Source organism: Channa argus, chromosome 15 (assembly GCF_033026475.1).
Source record: "Channa argus isolate prfri chromosome 15, Channa argus male v1.0, whole genome shotgun sequence".
Classification (NCBI taxonomy): Eukaryota; Metazoa; Chordata; class Actinopteri; order Anabantiformes; family Channidae; genus Channa; species Channa argus.
The window spans coordinates 14418200-14444735 of NC_090211.1; the positions used below are offsets into that span (position 1 = coordinate 14418200).

Sequence of the window (26536 nt, forward strand, 5' to 3'; positions counted from 1 at the left end):
CACACACTCTTTCTTTAATTTTCCCTTCTCTGTGCATTTTCCAGTACCTGAGGACCTGTCACTGGAGGAAAGAGATGAGCTGTCGAACATACGACGCAGGAAGAAAGAGCTTCTGGATGATATCGAAGTGAGTACTCGTCCATGAATGTATGACTTGGTGATTTCATATTTATGAAATCGTTCAAAATGTATGAGTCTGAGCAAATAGCAAAGTGTTTTACGTGTCTGAAATTTCTCTTGACGTAAATAGCTTTGCATATTTGCATTGAACATCAGTTTGTTGAGTTTATGCACATTTTCTTGTGGTCACTCCTATGGATTGTTTTCTGTTCCTATTAAGACTACCAACCCTATCACCAAGCATTAGGAGGCTCTTTATTGTTAAATTGTGTCTAACTATTGAATTTAAGTCCTTCTTTACTTGCACCATGTTCTCCTCTCCTATCTCTTTATTAGAAGTTAATAAATTACAAATTCTAGTTCATGGAATAAAAAACTGTTCATGTTTCCCTTTTCTGCAGCGGCTGAAGTTTGAGATCGCAGAGGTGATGACTGAGATCGAGCAGCTGACCTGTGTGGGAGACAGGTGAGTTTTAATTTCTACTGCCTGTACTGTCTCTTCATGTCGTCTTTCCTTTTGTATCCATCAAGCATGTTTATTGCTAATTGAAAATGCTCAATGCATTTTCTTAGTTAACAAGGGGACATACCCGTATCAGTCTAAAACTGCACAAATGTTAAATAATAAACACAGGAAATTATTAATGAATGACCTACTTTACAAACAGATTGTTTCAGGTTCATTCTTTATTTTTCCTCCTGTACTCCTGATAAATCATTCATATATATACAGTAGTTGCTTCTGCTCTTAACCTCACACCTATCATTTTGTGTGTGTTAATCCCCTTTTGTTCAGGGAGTTAAGCAGGACATTCCCGTGACTAAACATTGGCCAAACAGTCAGTACACTATATAGAGTCTTTCATTGGATTGGTTGATGGGATAGAGTGAGGCCGTGTGTGTGTGCGTGCGTGCGTGCGTGCGTGCGTGCGTGCGTGCGTGCGTGTGTGTGTGTGTCTCAGGTGCAGCTGGCAAAAGGTTTGGGGCTATTTTTGGCACACAGGAAGCACAGGGAGCATGCACAGACACACAAAGGTGGAGTTTTCCCTTTGGATCACATGCAAAATGTTCTTTGATGAAGAGTAACATTAAAACGGAAACTATTCTTCCAAATGGCTGCAGGGTTGGAACAAGTAGCACTGACATGCAATGATGCTTAAAGTGTTTTTATTGTTTATTTTTTTGTTGAATCCCAACTTGTTAGAGGTAGAGAAACAAACCCATAAGAAACTGACCTATTGGACGAACACGTCAGCTTGGAGATAACAACACACTACTACTCTCACTGTCTGTGCTTTTTTCTTTTTCTCCTGCAGCAAAACCACACAAAGAAATAAACAGATCGCCATGGGGAGGAAGAAGTTCAACATGGACCCTAAAAAGGTCAGGGTCCCGAATAGACAGTTTGTCAAAATCAATAAAACAACTAATGCTGAATTTATAATTTAATTGAGCCTTTTTAATGACACTTTCAAAAATCACCGTCAACCACCCGTCAGGGCTGTTAAAACAGGCGTAAATTGGTTGCTGAGTGTAAGCAAGCTCTCTCCCTTTTTTTTTAACAGGGGATCCAGTTTCTTTTGGAGAACGATCTTCTCCAGAACACACCAGAGGACATTTCACAGTTCCTCTACAAAGGGGAGGGCCTCAACAAAACAGTCATTGGGGACTACTTAGGAGAACGGTGAGCTCTTTAGTTTTCCATCTGTTTTCTTCCACCTTTCCTTTTCCTCTCCTCATCTCTCTGTCAGATCTTCAATGCATGTGCTCAGACTAAGGCACGAAGCCCCAGGAAATTGGTAGTCTGGATTTATGGAGCAGACGTTGCCAGTAACATAACTAAGCAGACATGTGGTTCTTATCAAAGGGAATCAGTGGGGACAGTCCTATCAAAACAATAGGAATTTTGTGCTGCAATGCTCGCACAGTAGCTTTATCTCTGAGGCTGGTGCCGTGACATGGCCGACCCCCACGACATGTGAATTTGTGGCTGTAAGCGTTAGTTTATGTTAGGAAAAAGGTGTAAATATTTAAATGTGTCCTTTTCTTCAGGGATGACTTTAACATCAAGGTCCTCCAGGCATTTGTGGAGCTTCATGAGTTTGCAGATCTCAACCTCGTACAAGCTTTAAGGTGGGTTAACCAGTAAAAAATAGCTTTGTGTGGACTAAATAGTAAGTGCAGGTAAGGAGATGTTTGTTTTGTAGTTTAAGCATTGAGTTTAAAGGCTTATAAGATACTAAACACACAGTGGAACAGTTTATACCTCTACAACTCTGATTAAATACTAGCAGAAATCTACCAGAAATGTGGATCAAATGTGAATCACATGATATTTCATTGTCTAGTAGCAAATTGATCCAAGTTGAATTAATTTTCTGGAGTTATCTTTCCTGCACTCCGGTAGTGAATCAGAGGCTGCATTTTATTTCCCAGTACTAAATTCAGTCTAAAGACAACATATGGCTGTAGTTACTGTTTGATGTGGAGATTAGTGATATTATAACCACAGGTTACATAGCACTAGAACCAGAGCACACATCTACTGTAAATCCAGTGTGTCACACAACCTGCATGCTAGCTGGCTCATCAACCCATCAAACCAAAATGTCTGTACAAGTAGAAAAGAACCAGGCCTGCAAAGGTTGCACAACTACCTTTAAATGTTTCCTCATGTGCATCCTTAAAAATTATGCTCCAGCCTTTGCTCATCATCACACTATTTTATTTCTTAGAAATAAATCCTATTACACAGGCAGTAGTCCCTGCAGAGTTCTCAACTATTATTTTTTCAAATGTTTATGTCTAAAAACCCACTAAGAAATCCTGTCTCAATATATTCCCCCCTTCAGTTCTTAACCAAAATAAATACCTGGGGCATATAGCAGTGCTTGTAGTTTACTGTGACTACTGTTATACACATTTGCATCAATATTTCATGAAAAGTCATTATATTTTTCTCCTTTTCTTCCTGCTGTTGCAGGCAGTTTCTGTGGAGCTTCAGACTTCCTGGCGAAGCCCAGAAGATTGATCGTATGATGGAGGCGTTCGCCTCTAGGTACTGCCAATGTAATCCTGGCGTCTTCCAGTCCACAGGTACTACACACACACACACACACACACACACACACACACACACACAAACACACACACACTGCAGCAGATATATGAGTCAGACTCGGCCAGACAGTCCAGGACAGATAACATGGACCAGCCAGACCACCCCAGCCTTAGATCAATGCCTCTGACTCGCTCCTTCATTAGACCTGGACCTGTTTGGGCTGTATAAATCTTGAGCCTGTGACCACAACTCTGGAGAATATGAATGCTATAACTCCTGAAGTTACCTGCTTTCACAGAATCCATGTATTCTCCTACTTAGCCAATAGTATCCTTCCGTTTTCCACTGTAGTTAGCAGCTTGCTCACTAATCACAGTGTAATCAGTATTCGTGTCTCCAGCAGTGATAAGGAAATTGATCACTGTTCAATAGTGGTCATTAGTACAGTCTCGACCCATTGCACGTCATCTGCTGTTCTTGTGTTAACCAAGCGAGTGTTGAGGAGGACAGCGGTGGCAGCTCAGGTCATGAATATTGATGTGTTGCAGTGGCTACACACCCAGACTTGGTTATTGGTCATCTCTCAGGATCGGTGTGCTTAGGGTCCTAAATCACAGGCACAAGAGACGTTGACTGGAGCAGTTAGTGTGTGGATGGATGAGGTGGAGAATGGTGAGCAGGAGTTATGATTATGTGGAGTCACAGGAGGAGTAAAACATGGACCTTTGTGTGTGTATATAGGTGTGTGTGTGTTAATGACTGCATGGACACTGAGTGCCACATAACCTTGGAAGGTGTGTGTTCCTGAATGTGGGCCTTTTTGTTCATTAAATTCTATAGACTAGATAAAGTCTTAAGTCTTATCACAAATCACTGTTGCTGTTATAAAATTGTATTGTACTGTTATAATAAAGAGTTTAAAAGTTATATCTGGCCCCTACATGAACTCAACTGAACTCATAAGCTTTTATCGAAAACTTTTGATTTAATTTCAGATTTAAGAAGGAAAATGTCTGTTAATGTTATCATATCAATTATTTAAACTCATTTATGTGATATGAGATCAATGTTTATAATAATGTTCTCATTAATCTATAAACTCTATATAGTGCTTTCACACACACAAACACACACACAGGCCTCTGCTGTATTTTATGCTACTCAGTAACACTGTAGTGTAATTAACTCCACAGACACCTGCTATGTCCTATCATTTGCCATCATTATGCTGAACACCAGCCTGCACAATCCCAATGTCAGAGATAAACCCCCTGTGGAGCGCTTCATCTCAATGAACAGAGGGATCAATGAAGGGGGAGACCTCCCAGAGGAGCTACTCAGGGTGAGAGCTTTGACTTTATTAGTTCATTAGGTTTGAAAAATGTGTCCAATGTCATGCGAGCTTGAAATATTGGGTGGGTAAAACGTACGGAAATTAAACTTCAGCAATTAAAAGTGCCAAACAGCACTTTTAATAAATGTTCTTTTATGATTTAACACACAGAAGAAACTTAAAGGAAGGATTTTCCACAGTACAAAACAGGGTCATGCTTCACTAAGTGAGACATTGCAGCTCGGCACAAAAAGATCTTCCCCCTTGATACAGATGCTAATGATACTTTGCAATCTATCAAAGAAAAAGACATAAAAACAAGTGGATCTACCCACACACTGTGGGTAAATGTCTGTTCCAAAATGCCCTTGGCTTCATTTAAGTAGAAAAACACTTTGTTAAAGACTCTTTTAACTCCCAGAGCCATTGAGGTGTAAATCACTGTCCCACTCTCTGATGCTGAAACGTAATCTGTCAATGTCATCTTTAATGCACTGTTAATATAAAGACTGGGAAGAATGTTTCGAAGCAGAGTTGATTTTCTGTGCCTCTTTCTGCAGAATCTATACGACAGCATCAAGAGCGAACCCTTTAAGATCCCAGAGGATGATGGGAATGACCTGACCCACACGTTCTTCAACCCAGACAGAGAGGGCTGGCTCCTCAAATTAGGTTAGTCTGTGTCTCTGCACATTCCCCTGCTGAGGGAATGCGAGGCATCTTGGATGACTTTATTTGGTTATTGTTGCGTTTTCACTCTTTACAACCATGGCGTCGTACTCACAGCAGGGTAAGAACTTCAACAGCAGGACAGAGATTATTGTCACTGATGGTCTTCCAACCACATGGTTTTATAAATGTCAAATGTGGACACACAAGCCAGATTTTAACTCCCAAAGTTAGGCATAAATGTGTTTAATCGCATCAGTCTTAAAATATCTTAAGTAAAAGATAACAAAAAAAAAGTTTATCACACTGTGTTAGTTTTACACACTTCAGCAACTATTTGTGCCACTTTCTAGTCATTTATCTATACATCTGTAACATACATCATCTTTAGTTACAGCTCAATAACCTGTCAAATGTCAGAAAGGTTTTTAGTTGTAATTTAGCCAGTGCATATATTTATATGTAAATAAATAATGTGTATAATAGTGCGTTAGATTTAAGATACATGTTGGACTAAAAATTTATAATTATTTGAAAGTCTCTGTCACCTACAGTGGAGTCTAAAAGTCTGAGACCATATCAGTAATGTGTGATATTTTCATGTAAACCTGGGAATATCCAGAAAGTTTCCGGTTTTTGAGACACACAAATTTATGACGTGAATAATTGAGAAATAATAAATGTAACTCTGCACTTTGTCTTGGTCTGAAAATAAATTGTACAGATTCATGGCACTGACTTTGCTAACGCCTTAGTACAAAAGGTCAGATCTCCCTGAATGTTATCCACTGAAGCAGATGTTCCAATGACATTCAGGTGGATTTGATCTACTCATCAGAGACTTGCTCAAGCAAATTAACGTGCAGCTTTTGTTCGCCTGCCTCATGTTTCCAGCAGCACCTTGTTTATTGGGTCGCATTGTGATACTTGGGAACATGACATCAGAACTAATTCAAAGTGTCAAAAGTCAGATTGTCTGAACAAAGAGAATATTCAGTGTCAGGCTTTGTCCACTGAGAGATGGAAAAGCATCTTCATCACAGATAGAGAATTTATTCAATTAAGAAGGTAACATTGTGCTGTCTGGTATCAGACTCTGATTAGCTATTTCTAAAAGTGCATCGTGAGTAATTGGTCTGGTTTGCCTTCACTGTACGTCCTGCAAAAGATGGTGAGGTTTAAAGAATTGGACATGAGTTCTCATGTTGCTGTATCACACTAACCTAGCACTAGCCAGCCATGTTAACTTGATTGTCTTTAGTAGCAAGTTTATGTGCACATATTCTCAGTGGCGAAGCTTAAACATATGTGAGAGCTTGAATAAAATCAAAATCACATAACATAGAATTATTTGTCAAGCTTGAGTGAAAAATCGTAATATGGTTTTGTGCTCATACATTGGTAACACATCTGGCCACCATTAAAACCATTAGACTGTTTTGTAATGTGGTTGGTAAAGGAATGCACACCTTAAACGTTCGTTCTGAGCTCGTGTGTTTGTTAACGTGTGTGTATGTGTTTGCTAGGGATTTGTAAGTTATGCTTTCCCAGTGAGGTAATACAGTGAATGGTCTTGGTTTTTTTTTTTTTTTATTTCTTTACAAAAGTACTTAGTAGGACTTTGCTCAATAGTTCACATCACATAAAAGATACATTTTCCTGCTATCCCTCATAGTTCAGTCTGTACACACCTGTGCAGCATCTTATAACCTTAAAACTAAGTCCTTTCTGGATTACTTTAATTATTTACTTTTCAGTAAATAATTGCCACTGGGATCTGGCAACTGTATTATTAAAGCTGTACAGTATCCTAGATATTGTCTGTCAAAGTTTAAAGGCCAAACTCCCTAGTGGTTATTAAGTTTATTAGTGCTTACAAACACACACTCACACACAACACATTGCTTTGACCTGCACATTCCTCCTACTCTGTGTAACGTCTTTGCAGTCTCACGAAACTATTGAGTACATATGCAAATTGCCCCGTTGTGGCTTACAGCCCTAACATGATTACATTCTAGTGCGATTCCTCCCTCAAGTCATTTCCTGCACCAGTTCTCACTATAAAATTTCTAATTTGTCTCTAAAAATAAACCCTGAAGGATGTGAAGGAATAAATGCCATTTTTAGCAAATCTCTCTTTTTGTCAAGCGGAAATTTGACCACACTAATTCAATAGCCAGAGTCTATTGAAATATACGGAACTGGGAGCTTTTCTAATTTTGTGTGCCCCGTTTAGGCACGCATACAGGAAGGAAATGCTGCAGTAAAATGTGTTGTGACCATAAAGGAGGGTTAATATTGAGAGGAACAAATTCAGGAATGTTAGGTCAAAGCGCACTGACACACACACACAAACACACAGAAAGTGCTTGTGCATGCTAATGTGCACGTTTTCATATTTTAATCTGTGTGTTTGTGCACAGATGTGAATGTGCCTTTCTCATAGCCTGCTTGCACGCATCAGACAGTACGTGTTAAGAGCGAGGCTCGACAGTTGCTGTAGGAAGTTGCATTTTGCTTAAGACCAACATGTTAGATGATTGTGCTCGTGCTCTTTCTCTATGGTTTGTTGAGATGTAGTTTGCACAAGTTAACACGTGAGGTGGTAAACTGGCTCTCGTGTTTTTGTTTTTTTGTTTTTGATCGTGACTGTGTTAGTTTTATGCTTGCAAGTGCAGTATGTACTGTGTGTTCCTTCAGGGGTGCTTTAGGTGCCATGTTAGCTTTATATCAAGTGGTGTTTTCGCTCCTCCTCTGAGAGCTAATAAGGTTTTATCCTTTTAGCTTTAAAAATGAATAGGCAAAGTTAGTAATAATTTATCAGCTGTGTGTCATCTTTTGACTGTAAAGCTGAAAGTTGGAAGAAGGAGTGGTATTTAATTGAAATCACACAATTGGTTTGCTTCACTTTTCTCTTAGCCTCCACAAATAGCCTGCAAAAAGTACTTACATAACATAAAAACATAAAGACTTATACATGTGAAAAGTGAAACACAAACCAGTAGATATATGTAGGAGTGCATATTGTCAATCCTAAACATTCCTCTACATGTCACACTGGACAAAGAAAACTCAGACAAACCTGCTAAATGACCTTTCAGTGATATGTACTGCCTTGTGTATTAATCATGTATGTGCCTTTTTGTCACTTGGCCTTTATTGCAGAGGAACTTGAAAAACAGCAGTAAACTAAAGCCCAAAAATGTAAAATGCACTTGTCTGGTTTTATGGTTTGTAAGAGTAATTCCAGAAAAGCCAAAAGTTTTGATTTTGCAGCAAATATTTAGTACCTCTTTATGATACCTTTGTATTTTTTTTAAAGTAAACAAGCATAACAAAATAGAGCAGATGTGGACCAGCTTCATTAATGAGTGTTACATCCCTGCTCTGTTTCCTGATGGCAGACTACCAGTCTGTCACTATGGCCTTTGTGTCACGTCTTTATTCCTCTTCCTCTTCCTGTCAGGGGGCCGAGTGAAAACCTGGAAGAGGAGGTGGTTCATCCTGACGGACAACTGCCTATACTACTTTGAATACACAACAGTGAGTCTCATAACAAGATGATTTTTGTTTTACTTGTTTGCAAGTATGTGTTGGGGTTTGAAATGGCGGTAATCACAGTGGCATTACTCACCTCTCTTTCTGTCTCTTGACGTCACGTAGTTCCTCACTATTTTTCTACCTTTCCTTCTGCTATTGTCTGTACTTTTTTGCTCTTAACCTTTATCAGTTGCTCTTTTTGTATTCACTTGGTTGTTTTTCTCCCTTGCTCTCCTTCAGGACAAGGAGCCACGTGGGATCATCCCGCTGGAGAATCTAAGCATCAGGGAAGTGGAGGAACCCAGGAAACCTGTGAGTGTTGCTTCTCTAGAGACTTCAGCCATAGATCATATGTCACATATGTTTTGTCCCCTTCGTAAACAAATTATGCATTTAAGGCTACTTATCTGAATGCTGTACATTATTGAAGCCCTGTTTTTTTTCCTTCTCCTAGAACTGTTTTGAGCTCTATAACCCCAATCACAAGGGCCAGGTGATCAAAGCCTGCAAGACGGAGGCAGACGGACGTGTTGTTGAGGGCAACCACGTTGTGTACAGGATATCAGCGCCCACGCCCGAGGAGAAGGAGGAGTGGATAAAATCCATTAAGTAAGACCCCCTCACAAAAACAGTAAAATCAGATCTTTAACATTTTGGCAAATGTTTTTCACAGAGGATGTTTATTCATTTGAAACCTCCGCTTGAATCTGGCAACTTCAGACTCCAAAAAGTCAATCTACCGGGCCAAGAATATGACACATAAACCCACGCATAAATGTGTCTAAGCTTGCTGTTTCTGCTATTAGGCCATGATGTGAGACCGGGATCGATCTATTTCCCAAAATTTAGAACTACTCCTTTAACACAATACTCCATAGCTCCTAAAATGTTGTTTATATGTTTGTATGTTTCTCGAATCATTGCAGTCCAGTTAGTTCTCAGACTCACAGCACAAAGCCCTGAAAGCCATGATGTGCCGTAACAAGGCATATTTTAAAACAATAAAGGAATAGTAGAAACATTTTAGGAAGTGTGTATTGATTTGTATGTTCAGGGAAAAACAATTCTTACTTTCCAAAGTAAAGCGCGATACAGGAACTGCCAACCACTCTAAACCTCACTGTTGTATGCTTCATGCATTTGTTTGTATACTTCTCCTGTAACTTCAAATTTACCTGACAGACATGAGGGTATTCATCTTTTCACCTCACTCTTATACACGTTGACACTTTACCTTTTAATTAAAACATTTATTGAAGTATGAGATGTGGCCGTTTGTTTAGGGATTCGTAACATGATGCCACGCATATCTTTAGCATCAGGGTTAAACAACATGTCACAGTTGTAGTCAGATTCATTCACTCTCATCATCTTCTCGCACTGCTCAGCAGTCCATACTTAGCTTAGGGCCGACTCCGACAGAGGTTTGTTCAGTCCATTCAGTTTTAACAGAAGCACACAACTCAAAAAGGTACGCTCAGACGTTCACTGGAGAAGGATTAAGGTTTTTTTTCTTGGTTCATGGTTCACAGTACCCAAAACAATGCTAGGTGGCATCCTTTGACAATCTGATCACGCCGTGTTTCACTCAGCTAATGATTGACCCTGTGCCAACATTGGGACCCTTTCTAACACTAGCTCATGTCATGACTTGTAATAACTGACAATCACGTTATAAATGGGATCGTGACATTAGACAACAAAAATGCATGTGGTTATCATGAAAAATAAAACAAATCAATATAAATAAATAAAATACAAATACAATCAAATCAATAAAATTGTTTCCATCAGATACAATACGTAGCTCTCACAGGGTTAAACATCTTGCTGCATAGAAGATGGTGCAATTTCAAACTACACTTGTATACTGTAACAATGGCCCCTCCTCCTCCTCCATACAGTCCTCCCAAAGAGTTTTTTAATGGGGAAAACGATGAGGGATTAGTCACTGCTTTTAGCACCCCAGGGGTGAGCCAGCAAACCTATCTTAGGGAGGCAGCTCCAAACTGGGCTGACACATGCGCAACCACAGAGGCTAACGAGCCACAGCCTGGGTTTTACCAGAGGGTTCCATGAGGACTCGGGTTCTGGGGGAAATAAAAGGCTTTTTTATGGAAATAAAAATTTTCCCCCTCTTCCGAAGTCGAGTTGCGCACAGAAGAAAGCTGCATATCTGCTCATCTTGACTCACAAACACAAAGACCCTCACTGTATGTTGCGGGACCAGTTAGGTCAATAGATAAAGCTGGTTGTTGTCTCGGGAATTCATCCAATGCTTTGGTCAAACAGGATAGTATGTATGTTTTAGGTTTGTAAATATTTTAAAGAGAGAAACTAAGAAAATGTTGTATCATGTTAGTCACAGCAGCCTTCCCTGGATTTGATCACTCTAGAGTGGAGGTTTTGTTTTGTGAAATTGGGTTGTTGAAAACGACAATGGGGGGATAGTCATCGTACACCGACTCAGTCTTTAACACGTGGCATTGTAAAGAGAATCGGAGATATCCGCAGTGGGGGGTTGAGCCTTTTCTTGCTTTGTGCTAGTGCTAACAGGATTTAGCAGCCGTGAAACTGAGCTCCTCCAGTCCAAATGGCTTCCTGACTCACTCACACTTATTGTGCACTGTCTTTCCACCGCATGAAAAAGGGAAGCTGGACAACCCAGAACAATCAGTAATGTTGTCCGCCCTCCTTCAAACCTATACACCTGCAGAACATTGAGCGTGTGATGTCGTGTTTTGCTACATACTTGGCAGTGTTCCGGTGGAGGGAATTGGCGGGAGGTTCAGGCAAACGGAGTACTGAATAAAATCTTGAAGATGGGGGGTTCCTCTTTAGAAACCATGGAAACCAAACTAGGTCACTGCACTAACTTTTTCCTTTTTTTTGATCTAGTTAAGGCAGGGGTTTGTATAAATGTGCCTACATTTCCATATCAAAGATGCTCAAGACCCTTTTCTCATGTGGCCTTATTATTCATTTCATTGCTGTTGTTGATTGGTTTTGTCTCCAGGGCTAGCATTAGCAGAGACCCCTTCTACGACATGCTGGCCACCAGAAAGAGGCGAATCGCCAACAAGAAGTGAGGAGGAACCGAATCTTCTCAACCTCCAGCCCCTCCATCTTTCTCTCCTTCAGTTCATGAACACATAATCCATTGACTGCAAAGCTGGTTCACCACTGGAGTGACAGCCGACCTCAGAAAAGACCTGAAAACAAACCTCAGTTCCTCTCCTGGACAAACCACAAGTCATATGCACTTGAAGGGGAGGCATCACAAAGTACTGAAGGAACTGCAGCGCTCCAGGAAACTTGGATATGTGGACTTGATTCTTGGATGCCGCAGAAAATGAGCAATCAGCCAATAAATTTGTTTCTCCTCCATTTCATACACATCTCCTACCTCCCCCCTCTCATGGTTATAACATGTTTTTTTTATTTTTTTTAATCTTTCCCCTAAAGCACAACTGCCATGTTTCAGGTGCACATGCATGCATGTGGATTATCGTAGACCAATATGTTTGTGTTTATGGTTGCGTGTGCATGATATCAGTGCACACAGCATCTACAGGGTGGGTGCAAAAATATGATACAAGCATTCCCTCCACTGTGCTTTATTAAGTCTTAGTAATTCAGAATCAGAGTTCAGATGAGTGGTCAGGTTCATGTGCAAGGACATACATGTCTAGGGAAGGAGGCAGGGAGAGAAAGATGGGCAGAGAGGAGAAGTGTTGGATGAATCGGTGCAGTGTAACCTCACCTGGGCCATGTCACAATCTCACTCTGGTGCTGAATTCTCTCTCCAGGTGCCATGGCTGAAGCCTTGCTCATAGTAACCTCAGTAAAAAGCTCGGGCTTACTTTTAGGTTTAAAGAATTGCATTCTTAAGTCAGCTGGGCTGATTTCATACACACATGTGCGGAGCAGAGAACTTTGAAATGTGCATACGTTTTTATTTTAGTTGTGTAGTAAAGGAACTTTTGCAGAGGCTTAAGATGAAACTTGCTCTTTGGTCATGAAAGTTGTAATCCTTAAGATTTAGTTCCTGGTTCTGTTGGTGACAGCAAATGCATTTTAATACTACAACAAACTCAGAACTAAAACATTTGACTAGAAAAGAAACTGGGCCAATTGTTTGCAGTGCAGCCAAACAAACTCATATTGTTTTAGCAAAGAAGTCAGCCAAAGATGGCTAACATTTATATGATTTCTCGCTACATGCCATGCAAATAGGCCGCAAAATTGCCTCCAGCTTTCATCTAGCTCACTGCGGCTGATCCTTCTTCTTCCATTGCACCATTGTAAAATATAAAATGATCTGCCAGAAAAAAATAAACAGCTGAAAATGTATTAAAAACAGAAGTGTAACCATACCCCAAGGCTGGACCGCATGCATTCATAGTTTCTTGTGCAGCCTCATGCACTTGAAGCTAATTTAAGTACAGTAGTAGAATAGCGGACTCTGCCACTAACAATAAATACTAATATTAGGAGCAGTGATTACACAGTTTAAAAACCCCATGAATTGGCTATTCCAGATTAAATGGTAACTGAAAATCGTATCAAAAACATGATTTAATTTTATAAAACTCTTAACGGTTACAACTTCAAAAGTACTTCTCTCTCGAAAGAGTGAAAGTCTTTTCAAGCCTAATGAGGAAGTTTTGCTTATGGCTGTGCAATAGCCTTTGAGGGTACCAGTCCGATTAAGCTCTTTTCCCCTTGTCTATGGCCGATGCCAGTAAAAGTCGATGTATTGTTGTGATCATGTTTGCATTTGGTTAGTAATCCTAAAATTCCTTGCTTGCTTTTGTGTTTCTCTTTCCAAACACACATATACAAGTATATATATAATACAACTTATAATTTTTGTATTTATTTTAATTTGTGAACTGGTTTAATACTACCTGTAAATGTTAAACAATGTATGCTTAAGTTATGTATGTATATACATATAATGTATAGGTTTCTGGTCTCTTTGTTGTAGTATGCACACTCTGTGTAACATGGTTTAAGCCTGCAGGCAGATATTTCCATCAGCTGAAGTTTAGGGTCTTCTTTACAAAGCCTTAAAACTAATCCCAATGAACATAAAAATAATAATAATAATGATGATAATAATGATGATGATGATGAGAATATTGGTCAAAAGCTGTGACGATTCTGTTAAAAAACAATGAGATATAAGTGAGAAAGATAGTTGTATTTATAATTATAAAGATTATCTTGAAAATGATGTTTGATATATTAATATCCATTGTGGTGATGATGATGATGATGATGATGATGATGGTGATAATGATGAAGATGAAAATAACATTGATGATGTCAAAAACTATAAACACCAGTAGTTTTCTATGTGATTGTAAAATAAAATGAAAGCCTTGTGGTCAGGGCAAAATATTATCTTCTACTGCCCTGCGTGGGCTTATATTTACTTAAACTTTTATATTATTAATATATATTGGTCACATTGTACATTATGTGTATCTATATAAAGTATAGTAAAAGCTCAGAGCACATGTATGGTGTATTTATTATTGATGTCGGTCTTGACCTACAAACAGAAACTGCAACTAATGAGCTGTCATTAATGAAATATGCAGATATTTCCTCTGAGATGCAGTGATCAACATGTCATGTTGTCCTCCGTGATGAAGACACCTGATATAAAAGTCCACCTGGTTGAACACATGGCAAATAAGATTAGGAAAGGTAAAGAAAAAATTTGGGGGGGCTTGACAGAGGCATGGAGCAGAATGAGTGGGGAGAGATCGCCCTCTGCTGGTGTCTGAGACACTATCATTCAAAATAATTGAAGACAAAAATATATGTGTGAATCAAAGCTACACCAATTCATCAAGATCATGAATGATTAGAGTAAGGACTGATGTTTTTACTGGGTTTGAGTTCAGTTCTAGTGAAAAAAAGCCTTGTATAGTTTTTTCCCTTTAATTATAGTCACTTTTCAGAAACACTGCATTTACGTGACAAAATAACTGTGTAACCACAGCACAGCACTTTTACAATTAATGAACAAGCTGGAGAAGTTATACTGGTGTATGTAATGTTTCATTGAGATTTCGGCCTACAGTAAGTCTAGTTGCCTTAATTGCTAAAAGTAACGGAGTCTAATTCAACACTACTGCAGTAAATCCTTTGTGTTTCTTAAAGTTAATGGGGCTGCAGTCTGTGGTGCAGTTGAATTGTATTGTATTGTTTATAAGTGCATTATGCTGAAAATATTTCTATAATCTTGGCCACTAGGCTAAATAGGCAATAAACTTCAACCTCTAAAATTGTTCAGACAGCTCAATCAAACTCAATAACTCAATGGGTCAGCTAATTATATTTGTACTTAAGAATTTTTGTTCTGTGCAATTGTAACAGTATAAACCTGTTTTTTAATTGTCCTGCTGACTCTTGGCCAAACAACATTTTGCTTAGGGAAGTATAGCTACACCATGAACACTCAGAATAATAGGATTTAATATGCACCAGTATTTTACATTGAAATTTGGATGTCAGAAAACTGTACATGGTAAACAGTAAATTCTATATAAAACAAATAAGAATGAGCTTGAATGAGTTTGTTCTCTCTGGATATACACAGGTCTCTGCTGAGGGCAGAAAACTAGAAAAAATGCAGGAATTAACACTGAATAGAAAATCACAACATAGCTTGTGTGACATTGTAAAGGAATAGTCTTTCTTCACGTGTAATGTGGGATATGTCTTTTTTCTGTGCTATTTTATTTGGAAGAAAAAACCAGGTTCCCCTAGTGTGAAAGCTTTTGCTTTTTGTAAGGATTCATCTTTGGAACTGTGTACATCCAAATTTGGTGTGTGCTGCCTGAAATCTGTGCTGGGTCACTGGGATCATGAAGGTAGAGCACTAAAAGGCAAAAATCCCAATTCAGTGCTTTAGGTGTCTCTGAATTATGCAGCCACGCTGCATTATCACACACATATAGTAACAACAACAGTAATTTGATTGTCTTGCTTATTAACTACCAATTTATTGTGCATTTGTAGATTTTGGCTGCATGACATTTTTTTATTAAATACTGCCACAGTTAATTATGAAAAAACAAATAGGTCTTATAGAACAATGAACATATATTTATTTAAAAGTGAGAAAGCAAATACTCACAAAAGGAAACTGTCTATGAGGCACTGGAAGGTAAAAGGCAGATACAATGAAACCAAAATAACTCTCCCCCTATTCGATAAAGCTGAAATTGTAATGTACTGTTTACATTCCTGTCGTTATTTTTTCGACTTTTCTTTGCAGAAAGATCTTTGCATCATAAATCATAACCAGGTGATGTTTTTTCTAAAGCCATGGAGTGTGCTTCCACATTAATAACATGTAGTTTAGCTACAAAAGCAAAACCCCAGTGAGCATCTCTGTCCATAAAATCTCACAACCAGCTATAACAGGAAAGTCCTTGAGTTACAGTCAAACTGACAAATACTTTCCTCGCTTAAAAACATCAAAATTATGACTTGAACCTAATTTGTATCTGTTCTTGAAAGAAAAGTGTCTTCATCTGGCCTTTGGGACCTACATGACCCTGTAGGTGCTCTCTACTATAACTGCCAACCCCTTAGCAGGGTGAAGAGGAGACCTGATCATACTCAGGGCATTTGAGCAGAGCAGGGTAGCTGGCGCTCATCTGGAGCGAGGTTTCGCTCGAGATGTCGGAGGGACTGCGTCCGCGTGACCAGGCCTCTGGGTGGAGGAACTGGCCCGAGTGGTCGGAGCAGTTGCTAAGACGAGGGCGGTAGAAACTGGCGTGACGAGGCTGGTAGATCTCCTCGGCTGTGTAGTGCTTCATGAACAGGTAGACAGACATGACCCCTGCACTCTGCCGTGAAGAAAACAAAGAAAATAGTTCTTCCATTTCGCTGTGTTCAGTATTTTGGTTGGCACCTACAACATCACAACAAATATGTCTGTCTTGTCTATATCTGTCTGGATCTGTATAAATCTTATGATCATCTGTGATTATTATTATTATATACTAGGGAATATTAAGTGGTAGTACAATTACAATTAGACATTTAGCAGACACTTTTATCCAAAGCAACTTACAAGCAAGTAGTAGACACTAGCAACAACTGAGGTGATCAGTGTCTTGCCCAGGGACACATGTAGGCAGGACGACCAACTGAGCTAAAGCTGTAGTAATAAATCGTATTTAACTGAGCAACATCGGTAAAATAATAATGAATTCTGCATATTGATATTAACGATTTCCTGATATTGTACTGTGTATATACTGTGTGCCAGCGTTTAAATAAACCTAGTATTGCAGTTCCTCACTCTGACCATCGGGGGGTGTCAAACCCCTCCAGACCTAAAAAAGTTACATACTGTACATTCTGATTTTTTTGGATGATGTGTTGTAAATAGGTTTAATATCTTATATTCTATGTGCAAAACATGATAGCATGAACATAATATTAAAGCATAGCCTACAATATAATATATATTTGGCATTTACTGTAGTATGCCCCTACATAAGAAAGTTACATTTAAAAATGTAGAGATAATAATATTATTCAAATGTCAGAAGCTCTTTCTACCAGTGTTGGAAAGTAACCAAGTATTATTATTTTTGAGCTGATACATTTGTACTTTTATTAAAGCAACATTCTAAATGCTGTATTTTTTTACGTGTTATGGCATCTCTACACTGTGTTATTGGTACTTTTACTTAGTAAAGGATCTGAGTACTTCTTTCATCTTCCACCTTGCAGTAGTTAAAATTTTAAAACACAATCAGGTATTTTGTATTGCGTGGTATTTTTCTTTTTCAGTGCAAATTTGGTAGAGAGCAACCCTAAAATCTCCAAACATTTGATTTTCTCTCTTTTGACACAGAAAATATTCTCGCACTTTAAAAGTTGAAAACTGTAAATATTTGGCAGTTTTGTTTAAAGCAGAACCAATTATTTGATTAGATTAGTTCTTGATTAACTTTTTTCTGATCAGCTAATCGTTGCAGCTCCAGTTAAGTCTGTTTATCCTAACAACTTATAGTAGATTTATTTGTGTTGAGTGAAATATGACAGTTTTTGCTGTGCAGCAGCTTCGGTGAATCACCTCAGTGAGCAGGAAGGAGATGGCAGCAAAGGCGAAGGACCAGCCGTACTTATAGGTGAAATAGGTCTCGCTGCTTTTAGTTCTATTCAGCATTTCATCATTAATACTCGAGATGTACAACACCAGACCCACCACCAGAGCCAGACCTGAGACACAGAGAGAATAGGTTCAGAATAGAATCCGGATTGGACAAAGACAAACAGCTGAAACATGAGAGATCAGTGCACCTGAGAGAATGAAGAATATCCCAGAGACGAAGGCCAGGATGGTGCGGTGCGGTCGTACGTGTCCGATGTTGTTGAGGACGAAACCAATGAACATGAAGAAGAGGCTGACCAGAGGGAATGGGGTAGCTGAGCGGATCATCTCTAAAGAGAAGGAGACAAAAAATGTCAAGTGGAGCAGCAATGTGATATAAATTACAGAGTGTAAAAGACAGAAAGGTGCTCATTAAATTTCAGTAGTATTTAGTTTGATCTTGATGTGTAAATAAGCAGTTACTGTATGTTGCTCTGGCCCAGTGAAAGTTAAATTTTTTTATTGTCTCTAAGTTTTCATCAAGCCTAAACCACATTTGTTGGAGGACGAAAAGTAGTGAATCTTTAAATAGAAGTCAACTTATTATTGTCGGTGGAGTAGAATATTAAAACTTATTAAGCTGACTCACTCCATTGGATTAATCTCCCAGTAAAGCTACACTGAAAGTTTTGGGAGGTAAATTGTGTGTGAAGAAGTAATAAGTATTCTGAAGAGGAGCAGGAGAGAGACCCCAGGGTTCAGATGACTCAGACATCTGTCTGGCTACGTACAGATGGTGCATAGATTTCTGAGCACAATTTTATTAGAAAACAACAATCTTGGTTTTTTATTGTAGCAACATACCTTGACTGTTTATGTGAAAAACCTTAAGGGGCTCCTTGAGTTATTAAGTGTGAAGCTACTGTTTTACTCACTGATCACATTTACTGTGGACTCTGACGTCAACTGGATGTTCATGGGCATGATGTACTCAATGGTAAAGCAGCGACCAGACTCTTCACCTGAAGAGAAAAGAGACAGAAATGTAGAGCGATGAGGCAGGAAAACAAATAAAAGTAGGGATGATCGAGTGAAAGTTGTTCTGTCATCCATCACTGTCCTAAGAATAATTAACACAATTCTAAAACTGAACCTCTTTGATTGTCTAAATGTGACAGCTCAATAAAAATGGCTGTGGAAAAGGCCAACGTGGCAGGTGGGCAGTGGGACCAGCACAGCTGAGATGCCACAATAAGATGGTCCAGCAGGTCACAATGGCTAAAGGCCAGGCATCTATACTTTGGAGCTGTGGGAACTGGGAGGAGGTTTGGAGGTTAGTGTGAAGGTCAGGTTGTGGAATAAAAGGTGGGAGACAGTGAGGACTACAGCAGGACAGAGAGATGGATGCATACTGTATTATAGGACAAAGCTTAGAAGGGAGATAATAGTGTCAGACTGAGGGGGAAAAGGGGGTGAAATGGCCATGACAATAAATATGAGTCACTATTTTTGAACATAAAACAGAGTTCGAAGAGCCAGGATGGTCATGTCAACAAATGTCACATAAAGAAACTGTTTAATTTACATTAAAGGATGACACATAACAGAGCTCAGCTGAGCTGTTCAGTGTCTCAGTGGCTTGTTTTTCTTTTTGCTGTGACTGGGACCACTGGGACCATCACAGTCACAATGCTGCAGAAAAAAAAATGTATCACTTCATAAACAAGTTCAATTTTTGGAGCGGGCCCTCAGCACTGGGAGAACATCAACTTGCTTTATTGCCCGAGGTTAGATGAGAAGCTCACTGTGTCTCTAATGGCTGTTTGGTCACATGTGGTAGGAGCCAGGAGCAGGTTAGCTTAGCTAGAGCCTGTGGACAGAGGCATTTGTAGCCTGGATCAATCTGCAGGCAGCAAAACTATTAAAATGTTAAATCTCATTTGGTTAACCTATGCAAAACCTTAAAGTAAAAACATTATGTTTGGCCCACCTACTGTGCTTTAGCACACTTGTTGCCTGGCAACAAGCCCAGGGCAACAATAGTCTGGTACCTAACTCCCTGCAAAATCCTATGCATTGCTCCATCCTTTTTCATCCTGAGCAGAGTACTAGTTCATTACCAGTTACTCGTTACTTTGTTAGTAAAAATTTCCCCATGTTTGGGAAATGTTATGTTTCATTTTACATTGTGAAGTTTTACCACAAAACACCACGTGCGTTTCCCGTTTTTAAATGAGCCTGGACACTCAGCCTCTACACATTTAGAGCACAACTTTTTATTTTTTTTAAGTATGTATAAGTCGCATCACATCGTGCAGAGAAAAGCTGCACGGCCATTATTAACACCTCAGTGTCACACACAGTCACATACGCACACCAGCTGGCATGATTCACAAGCTAACGACATCTGCACATTTGTATGTGTGTGTTTGTAGTTATACTGCACGACTGATTGTGCTGATTGCACCTTGTTTAATAGCGTGTGACTGAAACAGAGAAATACAGAAATAATTTCTGTATTTCTGTTGCTTTTTTCACCTCACTCTTCCCTTTTTACTACATACTTAAAGCTTCACACACACACACACACACACACAGATAACGTCAGGATGATGCATTGACAATTTCTAAGTGCAACAGCATCAGCTTCATGTTGCTGCCACATTTTGATGCTGCACAGTAGAAATGTTTTAATATGATATTTCTACTCATCTGTGCCACCATTTTAATTTGCACACAATTCACTGTTCAACTGCAGGAGTGCAGAGAAATGTATTTCTAATCAGCATTTTTGAACCACACACTCTCAGTCTTTTTACTAACCGGCCAGGAAGCAGACTCTCCACAGGCCTGAGTGCAGTGAGGTCTTGATGTCAGTGCTCTGGTTCAGTGGCATAATGATGCCCTCCTCCAGGTATAACCAGTAGTCAGTGCTGACTGCCACTCCCAGCAGCCCCAGGCCACTGATTGCAAAGACACTGCTCAGTAACGTCAGGGCCTTCCTGCTGCAAGTGCTCATGGTGACAGTGGGGGTCTTCTGGTACTCGGGGGGGTGAAATAAACAGAAGTAATCTGGGGAAGATGGGAAAAAAGAAAAAAGATACCAGTAAAAATTTTAAAAAGAAGTTTTTGTTATGTAATTCTAAAATAACACTTTTTTATTTTTTATCATGCTGTTTTTTATAATTTAACAACAGAATTTATAGTTGGATGCAAATGTTTGCGCCCCCTTAATTTAAAATGTGAAAAGAATAAAACAAAGAAGCTCTGTTGGTAAAGGCAGTCATCAACGGACCACAGGGTTAGTAGTTCGATTCCTGGTCCCGGCTATATATCGAAGTGTCTCTGGGCAAGACACTGAACCCCAATAGCCCCTTACTTTTAAGTTTTTTGAAAATTTCTTTTTTGCTACAATTTTTATTTTTATATTTAATGCATGCAGAAAAGCAACAGAACCCTTTTCACTGTTTTCTCCTGTTTGTAGCCTGTGAGCTAAGCTAACCAGTCGCTCATTGGAGTCTCATCTGTACACGTGTAGGTTTGAGACAGGTATGAATCTGTGAGTGTATTCCTGAAAATGTTACCACGCCTTAACTGAATCATTCATTTAAACATACAGGACACTATTTTATAATGTCAATATGATTTTATGTGTCTGTTGTATGATGCTAATTATTTAGCATCATCTTATTATGAGAGATTGTAGACCGTCACTTTCTAATTTACACTTTTCATTTTGCTTAATTTCTCTTTTCTTAATTTCAGCTTCTCAAACCACCAGAAGAAACTATCAGGGCTGTGCAGAAGTGTGAATCAATAATCAACCAGTTTCAGCCTCCATGGACATTAAAGGTGTTCCAGCTTTTCATTACGAATACAAATATTCATCTAAAATCCAAGCCTGAGTTTTGACATTTTACAGCTATGAATTCAACGGCCCTGGGAAAAGTTGGACGTTCATAAAAGCATTTGTAAGCCAGAGTGGAGATTTGGCAGTCTGATAACAGAAAGTCATCATGTGACAGGTCGATGTTTTCAGTCCCATTCAGGACACATAAATGATCTGTGGGCAGCCACTGAGGGAGGAACCAGTTGTCAGGGAGGTGCTACAGTAATTGGATGATAATCAGTTCATTTTAAACGAGCTGACCTATTGCACCACACTTAAAATGGACATATTTCACTTACAACAAGGTATCCCAATCAGCGTGATGCTTTTCTCTGTTGTCATTTTAACTGACATTTTTATATTAGACTTAGAGCTGAGAGACCACAGCAGTGCCTTACGAGGTAAAACATTGCTGACTTAAAACTCAGAAAATCAGCTTGTTTCTTACCCAGAAAGGTCATCTCTGCCTTTAAGGTATTTTACCTTATAGACAGTAGATACATGGTCCATTACATGGCCAGTGTGTTAAACCTTCCTTAGAAGTACTGTCACACATTTAGCTAAAATCTACTATAGGCCACAAAGGGGCAAATAATCCAAGAATTTGAGGATTTAATATATATCTGGAATTTTTCAAATATGTTCATAAATCTTTTTTGTAGTAGTCAGTGAAATAATTCTCTCATTGGGCTGCTGCACTTATGACTCCAGAGGCTTGTCGCATGCAAATCACTCATCAAATCTGATCAAAACCTTTAGTTATTTTATTTTATTTTTAGATTTGTCGTTTCACACTCTGTTCGCCAATATACGTATTGAAGATTATCCAATTTACTTAAAAAAAGAAAAAACTACCAGAGACAAGATGTGAACTCCATAGAGGATTAGGCTTTGCAGTATTTATTCCTCAAATGAACTTGCGACTGTGATCGAAAACCTTGAGGTTGTTTTAAACTTAACCTGAGCGTTTGCAGCTGTGAAATGTCAGTTTAAAAAAAAAAAAGAAACCTCACGATATAACAAAAAATTAAAAATAAAAATACTGCAAGTCAAATAATGTGCAGCTACATCGCGATGCAATACAACCAACGACAGGATGTACTACGACCAAAGCAAACCTCAGGAAACGTCAGTGAAAACCAGGAGAATATGATATAACATTCAAATCTTTTTTAAACAACGACCCTGACACCACCTGTCTGCCTGTTTACTCCTACCTGTTTGTGTCCCGTCCGGTCTCGCGCACTGCTCCGCCTCTCACCTGGAGCACAGCTCGTGCCGAAAGTTGGGGATACAAACCTGTGTGTGTGAAGTAAACGGGAGAGTGAGCGAGACAGAGAGAGAGAGGGAGGGAGCGAGTGCTTAAAGGGAAATTTAGCTTCTTTGATATGGCCACAAATTCCTGTAGTAATCTGGGAAATGAAGACGGGGAGATTTTATGACCAATAGGTGCAGCGCTCCAAGACAATAAACAGACACCTGCTGTGCTATTTCAGCTGAGAGAGAAAGAGAGAGAGGCTGTGTGTGTGTGTGTGTGTGTGTGTGTGTGTGTGTGTGTGTGTGTGTGTGTGTGTGTGAGAAAAGTGTTTCAGGACCGAGGACAGCTCCACTCAATTCTAACACAAAGTATTAATGCGCATCCTTGGTTCTGTTATGTACCTGTAACCCTCCTGGCTTTGTCTTCATCAAGGCAGAACGGATCCTACCAGTATTCACACATAAAAAAAAAAAACACAGATACACATACTATAGGAATTTATCAGACTGGACATGTTGTTTGAAGTGTGAGGTCTAATAAAAATCACGTGAGTATTTATTAGAAGATAAACAGTTTGTTTAACATGTGACAGATACCTTTGGTGAAGTGTTGTAGGGGAGTGATTGACCTGTCAGTTTGGCCAATCAGAGGAGAGCTGTGACGATGTCATCACAATCCTCATAGGCATGTGACTGTTAGCAACACTGTGGATTTTAAGACTCCTTCACACTAAACTCTATAAAACACAATAAAACAGAGCAGATTCATATTTTTAATATGTTTTATTTATACACAGTATCCGTCATAACACAATGAACAGAGAAACAAGAAGAATCAGGTTAACGAAAGCAGGGGCAGTGAAAGGAAACACGCACAAACATTCCTGTGGCTCTAATTGTAGCCTGTAGTGGTACTGTACCCTGCCTGAACTAACATGTGATTATCTCTGTCATGGGTCCAAAAGTTGTTGGTTGTTTTTAAAAATCCCTCCTCAGATATAGATTCTCAATGTGAGACATGTAAACATTCATTTTTCTCTTAACCCTAACTTTCTCATTTTGGTCCGGATGTGACAGCTGCAACACCACTTTGCAGTAGGTTAAGAGCTGCAGTAGTGGATAGCGCTTCTACATGTGGCAGTTATGAAACCTCACTGTTGGAGTTTTGTGTTCCTCAGCAGTAGCCTCTCAAAACACTGCTGGACACACCTGAATGGAAACAAAATAAACTCAGTTGGCACCATAAAAGAGAAGGCCAACAGAAGCAATTTACGCGTATTCGTCCTGTTAAAAGTCAGCCTTTTGGCCGTACAGGGGGGGCTACACGACAGCGAGTGGTAAAAGACGATGAGCAGAAAAGCGCACGATACTCGTTGGACGGGTTTGTCTCACTTGTGTGCAACAAGGCGGGAAAACTCCATGCTCCACACTGGGGATCTCTGTATCATGCAGGGGTCTTTCTCATGCTTAGATCAGGCCTCGCCTCACGCATGCACACGATATATAAAGAAAAGACATGTTTCAGCCACCAAGGGCTCTGAACTCCTCATATCATTGACTTCATCAGCCTGTAACAGAAGGAGTCAGCCCTGAGATGATCAAGGCAAGAGGGCATTCGACCGTTTCACGCACAGTAGGTGCTGCATATTCTCTATTAACAAATACTGGAAATACATATAACAAGATCTGCTGATACCAAAGCTACCAAAGTTTCAGCCAAATGTTATATATCTCTTCTTAGGGGATCATCTAAATGTTACAACCATCTATGGTAGTAAAAGCACATTCAGTTCGTAGTATAAAATCGGCAAGTAACTTTTCTTTTTTGAAACGTCTCGTTTGAAACATATTTACAAAAGAAAAGGTTGACGTACAATAAAGGGTTAGACATAGAAGTTAAGCAGAACATAAAACAGAAACAAACCTTTTTTTCCTTAACAATTCTTCAGACTAAGACTCTTTTAAACATACAATTATATATGAACGTAGTTAATATCATAATATTAAACTTTACAATACCAGACGCGTACTGCATCCTACAGTCTACTGCTCATACAGAGTCAGAAAGAAAGCATGCAACAGAGATCTGCTTTGTGCATACAGAAACAGCATCTTTATACTTTAAAACTTTGTCTCTTTGATCCACCATTTTCTGACCCTATGTCCTGCAATCACCCTCTGTAGGCAACGCCCGCCGCACTGAAAAGGCCTAGACGAGCACAATGTGCTTCTCCCTCTCTGCGTTGAGTTGTGTAGTTCCACGTCCTACAAAACAACAGGTACAAACGACGCCCGTCTAAGGGTCTTATTGTGTTGACACTGTCAGGAAGTCCATAGAAGAAAAACATTACAAGGACTTTAAGAACTGCAATAGAAATGCGTTTTTTTTAAACGTCTACTTTGGCACTCATGTAACAGTATACTACCTCTTTTATTTCTGAGTATATAAATATAATATACACATGTAGCAGTTCAGAAGTAGATAAAGCCGGGACAGAGCAGAAAAATATGTTCCGTTCTTGTCGTGCATTGCAAATCGTTGCGTAGTAAGTTGGGGAACATGACTTGGATGAGACGGTTCTTGCATCTTTAATACCTAATGAGATAACTGATACTGAGACACATTCATACACGAGAAAAAGGCTTGCAGGTTTGAGGAAACACAGATATAGATCCAGAATAAGAACACATTATGAGGTGTTAGGGGAAATGCAAAAATATCAGTGATGTGCTTTTGCTCGTATCTCAGATTGAACTTACATGCCCACAAACACCATTTTAACACTTTGCTCCACTCTCCTCAGTCATATCTGTACACAGATATTGATAACTAGTAGACAAAACACTGTAGAGGATGATTTGAGTCTTTTGACAGTGGGAATTTTGGAGTTTGGGAGGATCCTGTAGTCAGCGACAGTCCATGCTGTTGTGCTGTCTGCTGCCTCCTCATACCACACTGTGCAGGGATGGATGGATGAACTGAGGGTTGATGTAGGAGAAGCCAGCAAACTCGCTCTGATCGATGTTGGCGATGACCAGCTGGTCGGGAGGGGTCAGCACGGGCTGGGTACGCGTGAAAAACTTGTCGAAGTTTTCTGCTCCTTTGCCACACTGAAAGAGATTAAAAGGTCGTCATTTTGATCACTGGACGGTAGAAGACAGCAAAGACAAGTTTAATTAACGTTAACAAGATTTGCTGACTCATGATTATTGTGTTCTATTAGAAAGCTTCCCGACGGTCCTAAATAGACTTTGCAGGAAAATGTTGAAGCCTGATATGTAGCCGGGCAGAGGTTCTAATTAGATAAGAAACTAACCCTGAACATGTGTGTTTGTATGTATGTAAATAAATTATATATAAATAGATTTTATTTACTGACTTACTTTACTATATGTGTTGATATTGCTGTATACCAGCAAAGTCACAACACCTTCATTTACAACTACCTATTTCAGAATGAGTGATACAGAACCCAATCCAATCTGCACAGCGGATTTCAGCGTCTGCTGTTAGCGGCACATTTCCTCAGG

The 26536-nt window shown here is 39.4% G+C and overlaps 3 protein-coding genes across 6 annotated transcripts in view; 1 reads left to right on the plus strand and 2 right to left on the minus strand.

Annotated features, from left to right (window-relative positions):
- Positions 1 to 14251, plus strand: part of cyth3b (cytohesin 3b) — a 34456-nt gene extending 20205 nt beyond the window's left edge. For all 3 annotated transcript variants that reach the window (XM_067477622.1, XM_067477624.1, XM_067477625.1), the window contains 12 exons: positions 45 to 127; positions 522 to 586; positions 1437 to 1503; positions 1686 to 1804; positions 2173 to 2253; positions 3104 to 3216; positions 4375 to 4523; positions 5075 to 5186; positions 8653 to 8729; positions 8967 to 9038; positions 9181 to 9335; positions 11743 to 14251. In XM_067477622.1, the coding sequence (XP_067333723.1) occupies positions 45 to 127; positions 522 to 586; positions 1437 to 1503; positions 1686 to 1804; positions 2173 to 2253; positions 3104 to 3216; positions 4375 to 4523; positions 5075 to 5186; positions 8653 to 8729; positions 8967 to 9038; positions 9181 to 9335; positions 11743 to 11815 (1166 nt within the window). In that variant the 3' untranslated portion in view covers positions 11816 to 14251. The remainder of the gene's footprint in view (positions 1 to 44; positions 128 to 521; positions 587 to 1436; positions 1504 to 1685; positions 1805 to 2172; positions 2254 to 3103; positions 3217 to 4374; positions 4524 to 5074; positions 5187 to 8652; positions 8730 to 8966; positions 9039 to 9180; positions 9336 to 11742) is intronic.
- An 828-nt stretch (positions 14252 to 15079) lies between these two features.
- On the minus strand, positions 15080 to 23220 carry cacng5b (calcium channel, voltage-dependent, gamma subunit 5b). The gene is made up of 6 exons (XM_067477626.1): positions 22966 to 23220; positions 20683 to 20931; positions 18795 to 18881; positions 18069 to 18209; positions 17842 to 17987; positions 15080 to 16600 (listed from the first exon to the last, which is right to left on the minus strand). Exons 2-6 carry the CDS (start codon positions 20876 to 20878, stop codon positions 16340 to 16342), a joined length of 831 nt encoding a protein of 276 aa, XP_067333727.1. The 5' UTR covers positions 20879 to 20931; positions 22966 to 23220; the 3' UTR covers positions 15080 to 16339.
- A 553-nt stretch (positions 23221 to 23773) lies between these two features.
- Positions 23774 to 26536, minus strand: part of prkcab (protein kinase C, alpha, b) — a 95439-nt gene continuing 92676 nt past the window's right edge. For both annotated transcript variants that reach the window (XM_067476303.1, XM_067476302.1), the window contains one exon: positions 23774 to 26116. In XM_067476303.1, coding sequence (XP_067332404.1) covers positions 25952 to 26116 — 165 coding nt within the window. In that variant the 3' untranslated portion in view covers positions 23774 to 25951. The remainder of the gene's footprint in view (positions 26117 to 26536) is intronic.